This window comes from Rhincodon typus, chromosome 29, assembly GCF_021869965.1.
Source record: "Rhincodon typus isolate 14 chromosome 29, sRhiTyp1.1, whole genome shotgun sequence".
NCBI classification, from domain to species: Eukaryota; Metazoa; Chordata; class Chondrichthyes; order Orectolobiformes; family Rhincodontidae; genus Rhincodon; species Rhincodon typus.
Window position 1 is genome coordinate 32,613,620 of NC_063360.1, and position 15,935 is coordinate 32,629,554.

The 15,935-nt window shown below is 40.6% G+C and overlaps 1 protein-coding gene across 1 annotated transcript in view; it reads left to right on the top strand.

The window, feature by feature from the left end:
• The window catches only part of ncln (nicalin), a 49,384-nt gene that overhangs the window by 26,300 nt on the left and 7,149 nt on the right, over positions 1–15,935 (top strand). Inside the window, exons 5-13 of the mRNA XM_020511020.2 lie at positions 782–862; positions 2,756–2,859; positions 3,671–3,759; positions 4,448–4,587; positions 5,733–5,908; positions 6,258–6,345; positions 8,218–8,256; positions 10,873–11,036; positions 15,418–15,471. Of these exons, the coding sequence (XP_020366609.1) occupies positions 782–862; positions 2,756–2,859; positions 3,671–3,759; positions 4,448–4,587; positions 5,733–5,908; positions 6,258–6,345; positions 8,218–8,256; positions 10,873–11,036; positions 15,418–15,471 (935 nt within the window). The remainder of the gene's footprint in view (positions 1–781; positions 863–2,755; positions 2,860–3,670; positions 3,760–4,447; positions 4,588–5,732; positions 5,909–6,257; positions 6,346–8,217; positions 8,257–10,872; positions 11,037–15,417; positions 15,472–15,935) is intronic.

Here is a 15,935-nt window from a genome sequence, read left to right on the forward strand (position 1 = left end):
ACTATCATGACAAGGAGGTGATGCACTCTGCAGCAAAGGGTTATAACTGCCCATGAGTTGAGATGTTTCCTGGAAAATCTAACTCAAACTTTTGAAAATTGCATCCAGCATTGAGAGAACTCCTTTAGGCTTTTCTTTCTCCTGCAGTGATACTTAGCATTAAACATAGTGATTTCAAGATATGGAAAATCTAGAGGTGGTACAATGGATGAGTAGAATTAGTAAATAATTAGTAAAATAGTTGGGGAGAAGACTGAAAATATGCTTTAAAAGATAGATATGGACTAGGCCCTTAAAAGAGAAGAGAAGAGGAGGAGTGGGATGGAAAAGCCTTGAGGAAAAAGTAAGTGATGAAGCAAAGGAAGTGGGGTTTGTACTATAAGAATTAGAAGGCCAAAGACCACAGCAGAGGGGGATCTTGAAGGATTTAAGAGATTTGTTACTTCTCATTTGATTAGCATTTGAACTATTATTCCTGTTGGTTTACACCTTAGCTCTGTCTTGGAGCGTGGGCTTTTGCTCTTCACCCAAGGTGCTTTTGGAGATAATTTAATATCATATAATGTAAAATGAGGTAGTAAGGTGGTCTGTCTTTTGGCTCTTGATCTTTCCTGTGCACAAGAGAAACAATTCCTTCAGTTAACAGTTTAAAAATGTACATTTTGTAAATGTACACGTTTATAAACTCTTTATGCTTTTCTGTTCAGCTAATTAAAGGAATTTTGCTGTTGGCAGTGTGGGGTTTGTGTCTTCACATGTTGTTATTTTGTTATTCCTTTAGGGCAGATTGACTGGCCTGGGTGGAGAGGATCTTCCTACCATTGTAATTGTAGCACACTATGACTCCTTTGGAGTTGCTCCTGTGAGTACAACCCTGGCTAATCATGCAATATTCAGAATTGTTAGTGGTTTTAACCTATTTTGTAGTGCTTTTTTATTATCACAAGCATTTTGTTGAAATATAATGATGGTCCCAAAGTTTATACTGCATACTGTTAAACAATAACCAACATATTGAGACATCAGAGCATCACACACTTGCCTGGTGGGTGAAGGAACTATTTGCTGCAGCAAAGAGTCAAACCACATGCTCTGAAAATGATTTAAGGCAGGGCTTAATAAGAGGACTAAAGCTGAAATTGCAAAACCTGAAATAGAGTGGTCGTGGTGGGGGGGGCACAGTGGGGGACTTACTGCTGAGAAATATTAGTATGGAAATTTTTTTTAAAAAAAAAAAGTTTACTATTGGACAGTTCTTCTGTTCTCATATCACCTCTTAGCATTTAGTCTAGTCCTGTACATGGAAAATTATCATTCAAGCAATTTGCTAGAAGGCAACTGTTATACTCTACCCAGCAGGAGTGGATGTTTTACATGAAGCATGTGATCAAGTTATAAATTTACATGATACCTCTTAATCCAACCATAAATCTATATAAATGAGAAGCGAGTCCTATGCCTTTCCTCAAGTTGTTATTTTAAACCCAGTTCTCAGTAAGTCTCTATACAAGTACTTAGTTTGTTTCTTAATTGACTGCTAGTGAGAAAAGTGGACTCTTTTTGGTTTAAGCTGTATTATATACGCTCAGCCATGTCCAAATGTGAGTCAGATAAAAGTGAGATAATTTATCTAGTGAACTCCGAATGCTGCAGCAATCAACAATTCAGAGCATATTCTCCTACGCTCGCCAACTATAAGGCACTGGTAGAATAGTTCAGATGGATAGGAGATGATCACATTTGCAATGTACAGGATAACTGATGCTAATAAGATGGTAATAAATCTACTGAAACCAGGAAAACAGTTCAATTTAGTTTTGGATTGTTATAAAATTAACTGTGCTCAGCAAGTAATATATTGAAATAAGGTGTTGAATTTCAGCAGATTTGGATGTTTCAAATTATTGACTCAATGAGTTTATTTAGGTAGACTGTATACGTTATATTTGGGGAAACGGTGCTCTGGTGTACTGGTAATTCAGAGTATGTTCATGAATGTACTGATGTTTTGCAGGTGGGTTCAAATCCCACCAGAACAGCTGGGGAATGGGGGAGTCTGCCATTCTTACCTGGTCTGGCCAACATATGACTCCAGATTCACAGCAATGTGAGTGACTGACTCCTAACAGCCCTCTGAAATGCTGAATAAGCCACTCATTCGAGGGCAATTAGGGATCAGCAATAAATGCTGGCACATCCCATCCAAGAATAAGGAAAGAACAAATATATTGAAGTTCTTTTATGCAAAAGAGTAGTAGATATTCGTGATAGACTATCACGTAATACAGTAGTCGTAGGCATTGGAGAGTTAAAAATGTAATTGGCAGATCACTGAATTTAGGGGATACAGTGGCACAGCAATAGGAGTACTGGGTTAGTATTCTAAAGGAGCAGGCAACTGTTTCAAGTACGTAGTTCCTTAACCCAAAGCAGAAGTTAGTGGAATTTCAATTCAGTCAATTAATAAGTTCTAGTTTTTAACAATAAAAATCAATTGAATTGAAAGGTAGTCTCAATGGTGACCATGGAACTATCACCAATTGTCATAAAGACCCATCACAAATGCCCTTTTTAGGAAGGAAATCTACCGTCCTTATCCAAAGTGGTCTGTGTGTGATTTCAGACCCACAGCAATGTGGTTAGTTGCCACTCGGTTCTTTTGACCTTTACCTTTTTATGTCATTATGATACATAATAGACGAGTGTAACCTAACCTTTTTTAACCTAACCTATTCTCTTCCCCCACCCCGGACAGTGGCTGGCTTATGGTGCTGATTCAAATGGTAGTGGTGTCGCAGCTTTACTAGAATTGGCTCGACTATTTTCCAAGCTGTATACTTACAAGAGGACACATGCTGGGTGAGCACTTGTAACACTTGATTATGAAATATTGGTGAAATTAATTTTGACTTTTATTTCTGCTGTTAGTCATATAAATCTACAAATTTTTTTTATAAAGGACATAATTGAGAGATTTTTTTGAGATGTTGAACAGAAGCTGCACTGAGCACCCTGCAATTATAATTTAGTCTCAGTGCTAAATGTACAGGTTCAATCACAAATAATAAGCACGTACTCGGTGAGTTTGCCACTGCTTTTCTCACTTGCCCAATCCCTCCAATTGATCTTATTTATTTTGTGTGCAGATGCAGGCCCAAGGTACCATGTATGTACATATGGGCACAGAGCACTTTGTCTGTCAACCAACCTGGAGTAATCCATATCTTAATGATTTTTCCCACCCACCAAACCAGACCAGATTCATAAATACACAGCACATTGTAGGACTCAACAGTACCACACGAGATCTATAGGTGTGATTTCTTTCTGTGCTGACTTCATCCAGAGCAATAATATGACAATATATTTGGCCTCAGCTCTACTGGCCTCTGGTTTAGCAGTCATCAGCTGGGATTCTTGCTACTGTAGAGAATATTGGAGAGACATGGAAGATCAGCCAATTACTAAAACTAAATGAAGACTGCTGCCGAAGCTATAAACAGTTGTGCAAATATTGAGATTCTTTTTCTAAAAGTAGTCGAGAAATGTTAATAGTCCTCAGTTAATTTGTAGGTTGCTCAATCAAGCCCTTGATTCTAAACAATTTTATGTTGATAGTATCTTTTCTTTTGTTGGTAAAATACTATTTGATTCTTCAATAACTTTTCAGATATAATATCTTGTTCTTTGTATCCGGAGGAGGCAAATTCAATTACCAGGGCACAAAACGGTGGCTGGAAGATAACCTGGATCACACAGGTAAGATAAACGATTGTATCTCTGCATTGGGAGCAAGAAACCACCTACCCGACAGCGATGTGAATCATTGTGAAGAATGTAGCTATCTATATTCCTCTACCACTAAAGCTGTTTGTAAACAGTATTAGCACCTCCACACAATGTACAGCGTTGGTTGCTTGTACAAGCTCCCTTTTAAGATAGTGCTACATTGGCTACAAGAAAAATATTGCAAATTCCCTATTCATATGAGAAGGCTGCACGTGGAAGAAAAATTTGCAAAGGACATTGCTCACTACTTAAAGTCATTCACCACTTGAACCACCCATATTTAAATCTGGTAAATTGCAAAAGCTATTTGCCACCAATAAGTTAGCATTTAGGTATGCTAAGCGCACCTACTATTGTAAACAGAAACAGACATTCAGTAAGTAGTTTTGCTTCATTATGGTCCAGGAACTTAGTCTTGATCATTTCCTATTTGGGCTGATGTTAGCTGGAGTTGACTGATCTTTGTGGATAGCATCAGTATGGAAGCACAATTCTGGCCTCTTTTGGCCAAATGGCACTTCTCTATGATACAAAATTCTATGGAATTAACTTCTGGCCAGTAGTTAAAATTATTCAATTCATCCTGTAAGGGGAACCACATTTTATCAGGTTGTCTGTACTAGGCTGTAATCTTGTGGATGGGGTCCATGTTTTCCAGATTCCAGCCTTCTTCAGGATAACGTTGCGTTCGTTTTATGCCTTGATACATTAGGCAATGGTGATAGTCTTTATCTTCATGTTTCAAAGCCACCTAAGGAAGCCACTCCACAGCACACCTTCCTAAAAGAGCTGGAGACGGTAAGTGTGTTGCCACATCAAGCTCACTTTTTTAGCATAGAACTTAAGGATCTGCCACAGGTGCTGGGTAGCAAGGCAAGCTGCTGGGTTCACACCCAATATTTCCATCGCATGCAGTTAGTTTTTAAGGGTATTAGGACAAAAATATGCTTTATCGTAACTTCAGTAGTTCACACAATAAACTGCTTTCAATGTGTCCTGTCTGTAGGATGTTACTGCTGTAAATTGGCTGTCACATTGGTGTAAGTAACAATGCTTATATCACATTCTTTGACCTTTTAGGTACATGGTAGACAAGCATCCCGCCTACAGTCTTCTAATGGTGCTTTGACCCAGTGCCTCAATAAGACTTGCTCATTTTTCTCTATTTATTCATGGGACAGAGATATAAACTGGCCCCTATTGCATTCCAGAGACAGCAGGCTGAGATTAGAAATTCACTGTGGAAAATGGCCAATGAATTCACACAAAGTTCGAAATTCACTGTTTCGTTAGTGCATGCAGTTTCTCACACACCCTGCTCGGCTCCATCTTACTATGGAGCTGGGTGAAGAGATCCGAGAATTGATTCTTGTGCTCAATTAGTTGATGTTATCGAATATTGAGACTTTCTTTTAACAATGATGACCATGATAAAAGTAGAAAATGTTAGTGCTCAGCTTCTGAATGTGAATAGAAAGGTCCTAGCTTCAGTCTGCAGTCCATGCTGATTTGATCAGTCTCACTTTAGAAGCAACTGCAATTTAGTCTGTGCTGCAGAATTCGTCAACCCAAGTTCCTGCTATTGACAATCCATTATGTACCTGGGAATTGTCTAACAGGTATAGTCAGCATATACTTAAATATACTTAAACCCACAGCAATGTGGTTGAGTCTAAAATGCTCTCAGGGCAATTAGGAATGGACAATGAATGATGGCTGAGCCAGCAATGCCCACATCCTGTGAATGAATTAAAAAAATGTTTTAAAAGCCTTTACTGGTACTCGAGGTTGAGCTCCCAGACTCTTATGTGATATCCTATGAGTTAAAATTGCTTCTTTGGTGCTGATCTTTGCTTTAAGATTGGAGGATGTTAATGGTAAGTTGCATGTCTGAAGTAAGTAATCTGTTGGTTGATTGAAAAATTATTGAATTTAAAACGTAGGTGACCTCCAGGTATCCAGAAGTGAAATTCTCCATGATCCATAAAAAAATCAACCTGGCAGAAGACATGTTGGCCTGGGAACATGAACGATTTGGAATTCGCCGATTACCAGCATTCACGGTATCCCGCCTAGAAAGCCATAAAAACAGCCTTCGAACCAGTGTTATGGACATGAGGTAAGAGGTGCCTCCTCATTCTTGCTTTAATAATTTTGTGGAGCATGTTTTGCTTAGAAATGATGGGCTTAAACTGTAGGACATGGAAACGGCAACAAGGAAAGGAATGTAGAACTTTCTTGTGAAAAGTTGCAGGAAGAAGTTCTAGGCAGGCCACTGAAACGGACCGTATTCTAGAACTGAAGAGGCAAGTCAATGAAAAAGAGAGGGTTGAGGGGTGTCGTAAGAACACATGGGGTTGATTTATCAAAAAAGGTCAGGGTTATTCCTGAAAGTAAATGTGTTGTTAGCTATCTGCTTACCTTGTATCAAGAAAACTTTTCATTGTATGTTTTTCTTCCAAATTTAGGTCCCAAATTAGTGTTCAGAAATTAAGTCGCAATACCAAAGTAATTGCTGAGGCACTGGCAAGGGTAATTTACAATCTAACAGAGAAGGTAAGGATCCTTCTTTCTTATTTCTTTATCATTTCATAACTTCATTTTTTTTCCCCTGAATCTGCAGAAAATTATCCTCCCTTGAATGAACAGGCTCATTTTCCTATGGTGATCTGGTGACTGAAGGAAAGACTAACATTAATTTGAGAAGATATCTTTGGCAATGGAACCCATTTTTCAAGATATCTTTGAAATATGGGGGAGCTTTTGGGATGGTAGTCCCCGTGGTTTGTAAGTCCCTGTGTAGTGCAGTGAGGTCAATGCATCTTATCTCAACCATATGACTGAGACATATTTTCTTGTGTAGTAAGAGTTCCCAGAACTGTTTTGCCTTACTCTCTCTATCTCTTCCTTTCAAATGCACTCAGCCTATATTTGCCCTCCAGTCTCTTGTTCCAGAATTCCTTCACCTCTGCGGTTCTCACCCCCACCAGGTAGGTGAAGGAGAATCAGATGAAACTGCCTTAAGTGGTGCAGTGGCTATTGTCTCCACCTAGTGGCTGACTCTGGATTAGCACACGCAAGAAAGTAGAAATAGCCTCTTCTCCTCCTTTCATTCTCTCTCATGCACGTGCACACAAGCACCCTGCCCTGGCCCACCCCCAGTTCTGCTGGGGTTCTGTTGAAGGCTCTCAAAACAAGAGCAGCTTCTTGTTTGGTGAAGAAATTAAAGCAAATTTGGATTAGTACTCACTGTGTAAATTTAAATAATCTTTAGAGAACCTTTAGTAAGCATGAAAAACCCAACTCTACAAGTTAATCCATCTCTTGGTTTCTGATGAACCGGATGTGTTTCCAGTATTTTCTGTTCTCACTTCAGAAAGATAATCTTTTTTCAGAAAGGCTATATACTGAAATGTTAATGTTTATTGCAAGGGCAATGGAATATTAAAGCAGGAAAGTTTTATTACAGCTGTGCAGTTTTGATCTCTTCATCTGAAAAAGGAATAATTGCATTAGAAGCTAATCAGAGATGGTTCTGGCATGACTCATTGCCAAAATGAAGCAAAGTTGAACAGGTTTGGCATTTTTCCCATTGAATGTTAGGAGGATGAGAGATAACCATATGGAAACATACAAAATCCTAGGGGAGGCAGCTTAAAAATAAGAGGTCTCCCTTTTAAGATGGAATTGAGATTTTCTTTTCTCTCTGTGGAGCTGTGGAATTCTCTTGCCAGAAAACAGTGGCAATTAGGTCGTTGAATTTATTCAAAGCTGAGTGGATGCATCTTTGATCGTTGAGGAAATCAGCATGGCGGGGATGTCAGGATGATGGATGCAGACAGGAAGAACCACAACCAGATTATCCATGATCACATTGAAGGGCAGAGCAGGCTCAAAGGGCTGAATAGTCTGTTCCTGCGTTCCTGTACTAAATGCAGCAGTAGCCTCTAGTGTAGTGATGCAGCATTTCAGCAAAATGTGACCGTGTTAAGCACTGATTTTTCCTTGCAGGTAATTCAGAGGATTCTGATATTACATGCTAGTGGAGTAATAGGACTTGGATGTCCCAATGACTCCTGAGTTCCTGTTTTTGATCATGCTATAACAGAGTTGTATTGTGCTGCAAATGCAGGAATGGCCTCTGCCTCTTAATAAGGCCTCTCAAATATTTGTTCACTGAAGTAGAAATGGAGCTAGGTAACTCCACTTGATTTTCAGCCAAGCTGTCCCTTCAAAGTCAAGCAGGTTACAAACTGAGCCACTCGTCAACCACAGGTTGCTAATCCTTTAAAGAGATGGACCACAATAGATCTTTGAACCATATTGTTGGTGTTTTGTGTACACGTGTTGCTGCACATTGAAAACCTCATCCATACATGCCTTTATTGGGCTGTTTCTTTAAAAGTTTGTTTTGTGTTTTATTTTTAGGGTGCCCCAGAGGACCTTCAAATCTTCACAGAGCAAATGGTAAGCTTGAATGTCTCTTTGTTACTTGGAATTTCACTTTCATTTTTACAGAATGAGTGATATCATAGCTGCTGGGGTGTGCACAATAGCTGGACATCTGAGGTAATATACTCTGTCTTAAAACACAACAAGATGATGATGTTGGTGCAGTGGTTTTTAAATATGAAATCAGGGACTGGTTTCAAGCCCTTCAGAATCCACTAAAGTATTGTGTACAGCAACAACCATGGACACTGCATGACCTCCACAGCATCAGATATAATTAATCTATTATATCTATTACAATGTATTATAGCTACACTGCAGTAATAAAATCAATTTGCATCTCATGTCGAGATATTCCCTAACCACTGCAATCACAGACCTCTTAGCTAGGGAAGAGCACCGTGTATGCTTGCAAGGATCCTCACCTGTAGGATGTTTTTCTGTGTGCTAAAATTAAAACAAAAAGTGCTTTGTAGGGGATATATAGACCTTTTAGGAACTTTTCAGACCCTACTTGGTATTTCCTTGGAGTCATGCTTCTTTCACAGTGAACTTCTTAAATATATGAAATGTCCTCCTTAAGGTGTTGGGCAGAATGAACTCCAGTGTACTGTTGTAACTTTTACACCACCCTGTATCTATTAATGCTGCACCCTAAGGTTCTGAATTTTCAATTGGATCATCTTAATTGTTAAACTTCCTGCCTGACACTGTACTGAGCCAATCCTCTCGTCTCTGTTCAGTCTCTGCATTAAGAGAAAATCATCCTGGATTCTGTTCCTGATTCACTGACCAGTGATCCTTGATGAAACGTGCATGCGTAAAGTTTTTGGACCGATGTGTCTATTCCCATGCTGTGTGACTCTATCGGTATTGCTAGCTTGGCAGTATTCATTTATTACCCATGTGTAATTTCCCAAAGTCAGCAATGTTGCTGTGGATCTGGAGTCGCATGTAGGCCAGACCAGGAAAAGATGGCAGATTTCGTAAAAGACATGAATGAACCAGATGAGTTTTTTTATTACAATTGACATAATGGTTACATTGTGGCCAGTAGACCAGCTGTCTAATCCATAAGAAATAGGAACAGGACTTGCCTGTTTGGCCCCTTGAACCTGCTGCACCATTCAGTAGGATCTTTACTGATCTGACTCCTCATGTCCATGTTCGTGCCCTTTCCCCATAACACTTGATTCCCCTACTGACCAAGAATCTACCTGTAAGATACCTTACTGAATTTGAATTTCAGCATTTGCCATGGTGGGAATTGAACCCATGGGCATGTATTAAGTGAATTGTAAATCAGGTGACCGTTTTGAAAGATGAAAACATTATTGAACTGGACTGCTGACATCTAATGACCTATTAGTGTCAACTTGGCTCATTTGGTAGTTAGTTCACAGCTGAGCCAGGAGGTTTGAGAGTTTGAATCATACTGTTGCAACTTGAAGAACAGACTTTTGGGTGACACTTAGCTCTGAGGGGTAAAATGTTAAACCTCTTGGATATAAATGTGAATGATCCTATGGTATTATTTCAAATAAGAATTACTCCCCCACCCCTCCCTGGCCAATATCCTTGGCTATGTTTAACCCCAATCAATACCAAAAAATTACCTAATAATCAGATTGGTCTTCGCTGTGCGTACCTTGGCTGCCACATTTCCTCTCTTGCCACAATGACCATGCTTTAAGAAGTGTTTCATTGGTTACCATCCCTTTTTAAGATATTGAGAGCTGCTATATAAGTGCAAGTCTGCCTTTTACATTAAAGAGGAGAAATAGTGAACTCTACCGTCATCGTCCACTGTTTAGTCTGGCAGGAATTATTACTGGGTTCAAAGGTTATTCAAAGCAGGTCAGAATTGAACATGTGGTTGTGGAGCACGGTGGGTTGTTGATTTAAAAAGAATTAGAACTGATGGTAGAAAAGAGGAAGCAAGGTATAAAGAGCAGTCCAGTGATACAGAGGCAGTAGATTTGTGTGGAGATGATAGCACGTAGATCACTATGGTGTAATGGTGTCAGGTTATATGGGATTCGTCCATCAACTTGACGCTAGCATCCAGAGGGACTTTGAAATGCCAGAGGGAAAGTGTTTAGGCAACAATTTAGGCTGTAATGTGTTAGATAAATTTTTTAACTTGTTGGAGGGAATCAGCCTGATTGGGAAAAGAGTCAGAGATATTTCTCTGAAGAATCTGTGGATTCAGGTTTAGCTGAATAATAATAATGCAGGACTGACTGGTGTATTTTCAGTAAAATTGTTTGGTTAATTTTTCCCTCGTATTCTACAAGTGTAATAAAAGTAGAAATAAATAAATTTCAGTAAAGTCACATTTCACTGGTTTTATATGGCTCTCTTTACCTTCTAAAAGCTCCAATGAAACTAATCTGAACATCACTTTATCATTCATCTTCAGTTTGCATGAGCTTTTCTCCTATGCTCAGCAATCCTGATAGTTGTCCTGCCCTTCACAACGGTCTTGGCAGATCTGAATTTGTATCTCATGCACAACAGCTTAACATCAGAATCCAAGGAGCAAAATGTTCAAGAGTGGTGTGTATTTTGCTTTTTGGTGTCCCCTCCATTCATCAGTCTGATTTTCCTCCTCTATCTCTCCCAATACAGCAATTACAAGAGGATCAGCTATCTTCCGTACTTGACTGGCTAACGGCTCAGCCAAGGGCAGCACAGCTTGTTGATAAGGACAGCACCCTGATCTCCACAATGGAGTATTACATGAGTCGATACTTGAAAGATGTCAAACGCCATCATGTGAAGGCAGATAAAAGGTAACTTATGTCTTTTTTTAAAATAAAGGAAGGAATACTGCTTGTATACCCATGTAAGCCACACCACAAATATGGACCATTCTTCATAAGCAATACATTTCTCAACCTCATTCTCTTGCCTTCTCCCTGTAACCTTTGGTCCCCTTACTAATCAAGAAACTACCTATCTCTGTCTTAATGCCTTGGGTCTCCACAACCGTCTGCGCAATGAGTTCCACAGATTCACCACCCTCTGGCTGAAGAAGTTCCTCCTCGTTTCATTTCTAAAGGGCCGTCTCTTCCCTCTCAGGCTGTGCCCTTGGGTCTTAGTTTATCCTACTAGTAGAAACATCATCTCCACAGCCACTCTGCAGGCCTGTCACTATTCTGTAAGTTTCAGTCAGATCCCCTTATCCTTCTAAAGTCCAGAAAGTACATACCCAGAGTCCTCAACCGCTCACATGACAATTGCTTCATCCGAGGGATCATTCTTGGAAACCTCCCCCGGCCCCCCTCCAACACCAGCATGTTGTTGCTTGGAAAGAAGGTCCAAAACTGCTGTCAGTATTCCAGAAGTGGTCTGACCACTTCTAAATCGGTATATTTCTGCTCTTGTATTCTAGTCCGTTTGAAATGAATGCTAACATTGCAGTTGCCTTCCTAACTGTGAACTGAATCTGCATGGCAACCTGAAGAGAATATTGAACTAGACTTCCCAAGTCCCTTTGTTCTTCAGATTTCCAAAGCCCTTTCCCGTTTAGAAAATAGTCTGTGCCTCTATTCTTCCTACCAAAGTGCATAACCTCACACTTTCCTAATCTGTCCAAGATCTTCTGCAGCCTCCCGCTTCCTCAATATTACCTGCCCCTCCGCCTATCTTTGTATCGTCTGCAAACTTAGCAACAACATCCTCCTTTCCTTTGTCACTTGTTAATATGTAACGTGAATAGTTGTGGTCCCAGCACCAACCCCTGTGGAACTCCATTAGTCATGGAAAAACACCCTTTTATCCCAACTGCCTGCCTTCTACTAGTCAGCCAATCCTGTATCCATGTTAGTACCTTTCCTTTGACACTATTGGCTCTTATTTACCAGGCTCCTGTGCAGAACCTTGACAGAAGCCTTCTGAAAATCCATGTCCATTGGTGTCCTTTGTCTGACTTGCTCGTTACCTTCTCAAAGAATTCTAACAGATTTGTGAGGCGCACCCTCCCCTTGACAAAGACGTGCTGACTCGGCCCTATTTTACAATGCACTTCCAAGCACTGCGCAATCTCGTCCTTAATAATGAACTCTCAAATCTTACCAACAGAGGCCAGGGTAGCTGGACTATAGTTTCCTGTCTTTGCCTCTCTCCCTTCTTAAGTAAGGGCATTGCATTAGCCATTTTCTAGTCCTGTGGTATCCTCCCTGACTTCAGTGATTCCTGAAAGATCACCAATAATGCCTCCACAATCTCCTCAGCTATCTCCTTCAGAACCCTAGGGTGTAGTTTAGCTGATCTGGGTGATTTATCCACCTTCAGACCTTTCACTTCCCCAGCATCTTTTCTTTGGTGATGGCCGCTACACTCACCTCTGCCCCGAGTCTCTTGAAGCTCTGGTATGCTGGTGTCTTTCACTGTGAAGACTGATGCAAAATACCTATTCAGTTCCTCGTCATTTCTTTATTCTCTATTACGACTTCTCTAGCCTCATTTTCTAATGTCCATTCTTGCCTCTCTTACATTTCACACATCTTTAAAAAAACTGCTTGTAGTCGTCTTTTATATCACTAACTAGCTTACTGTCATATTTCATTCCCCACACCATAACTTTTTAAAAAAATAAAAAAGCAATCTTCTGCTGTTTGAGGATTTCCCAATGTTCTGGTGTCCCACTAATCTTCACGACATTGTACGCGTTTTCTTTTGCATTTATGCTGTCTCTGACTTCCCTTTGTCAGTCATGGTTGCATCGTCCTTCCCTTAGTATGTTTCTTCATCCTTGAGATGAATTTCTGCTATACATTCTGAATTCCCCTGTAACTCCTGCCATTGCTGCTCCACCATCTTCCCTCCTCGGTTTCCCTTCCAATAAATTCTGGCCAGCTCCTCCCTCATGTCTTTGTAGTTACCTTTACTCAGTTATTAAACTGTTACATCTGATTCAATCTTCTCCCTTTCAAACTGCAGGGTGAATTCTATTATAATATGGTCAAGAGGAACGCCTAGGAGTTCCTTCACCTTAAGTTCCTCTATCCAGTCTGCCTTATTACACATTACCAAATCCAGAATTGCCAGTTCCCTACTGGGCTCAACCACAGGCAAAACAGTCTTGTAGACATTCCACAGATTCCATTTTTTTTTTTTTTGGGATCTGATACCAATCTGATTTCTCCCAGTCCACTTGCAGTACAAGCTCACTTGTCATCTTTTGTATGCTGCATGCACTCGAGTACAACTCCCTCAGTCTTAGTTGTCCCTTTATCTGCTGAGCCTGACTCATTCCATGCTCCGTGCCCTATTAACTGTTCTGGAAATTTTAATAATCTTTGCCGTGCCCTCTGCCCTTAACTTTTTTCCTTAACTTTCATGCAACTGAGCTCCTCCACCCCACTACTATTTAGTTTAAAACCCTGTCCACAGCACTTGTTATACAATTTGCCGGAGCTATGGTCCCAGCATGTTTCAAGTGGAGCCCCTCCCATCAGAACAGCTCCCCCTTTCCCCAAACTAGTGCGAATGTCCCATGAATTCAAACCTGTTTCGCCTACACCAATCTTTCGGTCATGGGTTTATCTCTCATTAATCTTGTGCCAATAAGCCTCTGGCTCAGTTAGTAATCCAGAGATGATTGGTTCTACTTTTTAATTTAGCCCCTAGCTGTTCATATTCCCTCAGCAGAACCTCTTTCCTCTTTCTGTCTATATTGTTGGTACCTGCGTGGGGGGGCATGACAATGGGATCTTTCCCTCCCACCCCAAGTTCCTCTGAAGCCCAAGTGAGTTATCCTGAACCCAGGCACCAGGCAAGCAATACAGCCTTCGGGGCTCTCAATTATGGTCATAGAACAGTGCCTATTCCCCTGACTATCCTATCCCCAATTACAACTCCATTTCTCTTTTTTCTCCCCCTCTTGAATGGCTCCCTGTACCACAGTGCTATGGTCAATTTGCTCATCCTCCCTGCAGCCCTTGCTCTCCTCCTCAGAGGAAGCAAGAATCACAGACCTGCTAGACAACCTCAAGGGCTGAGGCTACTTTAGCACTAAGTGCTGGATCCCTCTATCTGCCTTGCTGGTAGTCACACCCTTCTGTCCCTGACTACTGACCAAATTAAAGGTGGTTAATCTGAGGGTTGTGACTGCCTCCTGAAACAGTGTCCAGATAACACACTCTGTCTCTGCATCACCGCATTCAAAGCTCAGGCTCCAGCTCATCAACTCCGAGCTTGAGTTCTTCAAGCAATCAACAGTTACTACAGATGTGGTCATTGAGCCACAACAGGGTCCACCAGCTTCTACATCATGCAGATACAATACATCTGGCTTAGTTCGTAATTTGATTTTTTTTTAAATGTTGGAATGCATGATTTGGGAGCTGGTGGACACCATCTATAGCAGGTGTTGGTTGCTTGGGGAACTCAGGCTTAATCTGAAGATAATCTATTGTACTCAAATTAGTAGCTATTACCAACCAATGAATTTGTGGTCTTCCGATGACTCACTTTTTTGCGCTGGACATTTGATCTTGGGCTTCAATTGATCTGGTTTTAAAAAAACCTTGACAAACAATGAGCCAGAAAAGCAAGCACAAAGCACCTCTTCCCTTCTGCACTGAATTTCCACGCTGCCTGCAAATTCCCCAACTATATGCTCACTCAGTATGTGAGCTCTTCTTCCTGACCGTGCGCAGTTTACTGGTTGTGTGCTTTCAACAAGCCCTCTCTTAAATAGAGGTGGGGGAGCTGAGATGACTCGCACTAGTTAATTTTCAATAGTAATCAACACCTATGGGCACCCTATTCGGGCTTCAGGTGATTGACTGGTCCCTCAGTCAGCTGAGTCAGTGACCTTATTAACCTTTTAACTCGGCTACTGAACTTTTAAACTGGAGAGAGGAAAGAAAGATTTACCAGTTCTATTCACGCTGTCTCCAAATTCCCTCAACTATATATTATATGCTTCACTCCATATGTGGTCTCTCCTTTCCAGTCGTGTGCAGTGGACTTGCATTTATCTGCTGTTTTTGTTGCTCCAGCATTCAGCACACATACACGTACATATAGATATCTACCTGGCATCAGTCACTAGAGGTCTCAAGCCTATATGTTGTGAACTTAGAATTTTTACTGTTAGGAAAAAAAGACCAAGTTTTCTTGAAGTTTTGATGACAAAGGTAACTAATCTTTTTCTGATTGCAGGGATCCTGAATTTCTCTTCTATGATCAGCTGAAACAGACCATGAATGCATACAGGTATGAACGGCAGACCATATAGGGTTTTCTATCCCTATAGCTCAGTGGTAATAATGTAGTACTGATTCTTGGAAACTAGAATAGACATAGGTTGGCTGATGGAGAAAGCTATAATTGGCTTTTTGCCAGCATTTGTTGGGGGAGTTAAGCAAATATACCTGAGTTCCTATTCCTGTTTGTTAAATAATTACTCTCACAAAAGTAGTGTGCATGTGTGGACACAAAGCAAGCACCAGATCATGCTCAGTTGCAAAGTCATTTATAGTTGAATAGCCTTGCAGTGCTTGCTGTCTGGACTCTCATACGGAGAGTATGCCATTAGAATCTAAAATAAAACAAAGAACTGTGGTTGTTGAGACCTGAAACAAAAACAAAAATACTGGTGGAATTCAACAGGTCTGGCAGCATCTGTGGGGAGAAAGCAGAGTTAACGCTTTGACTCTGGTGACTCTTCATCAGAACTG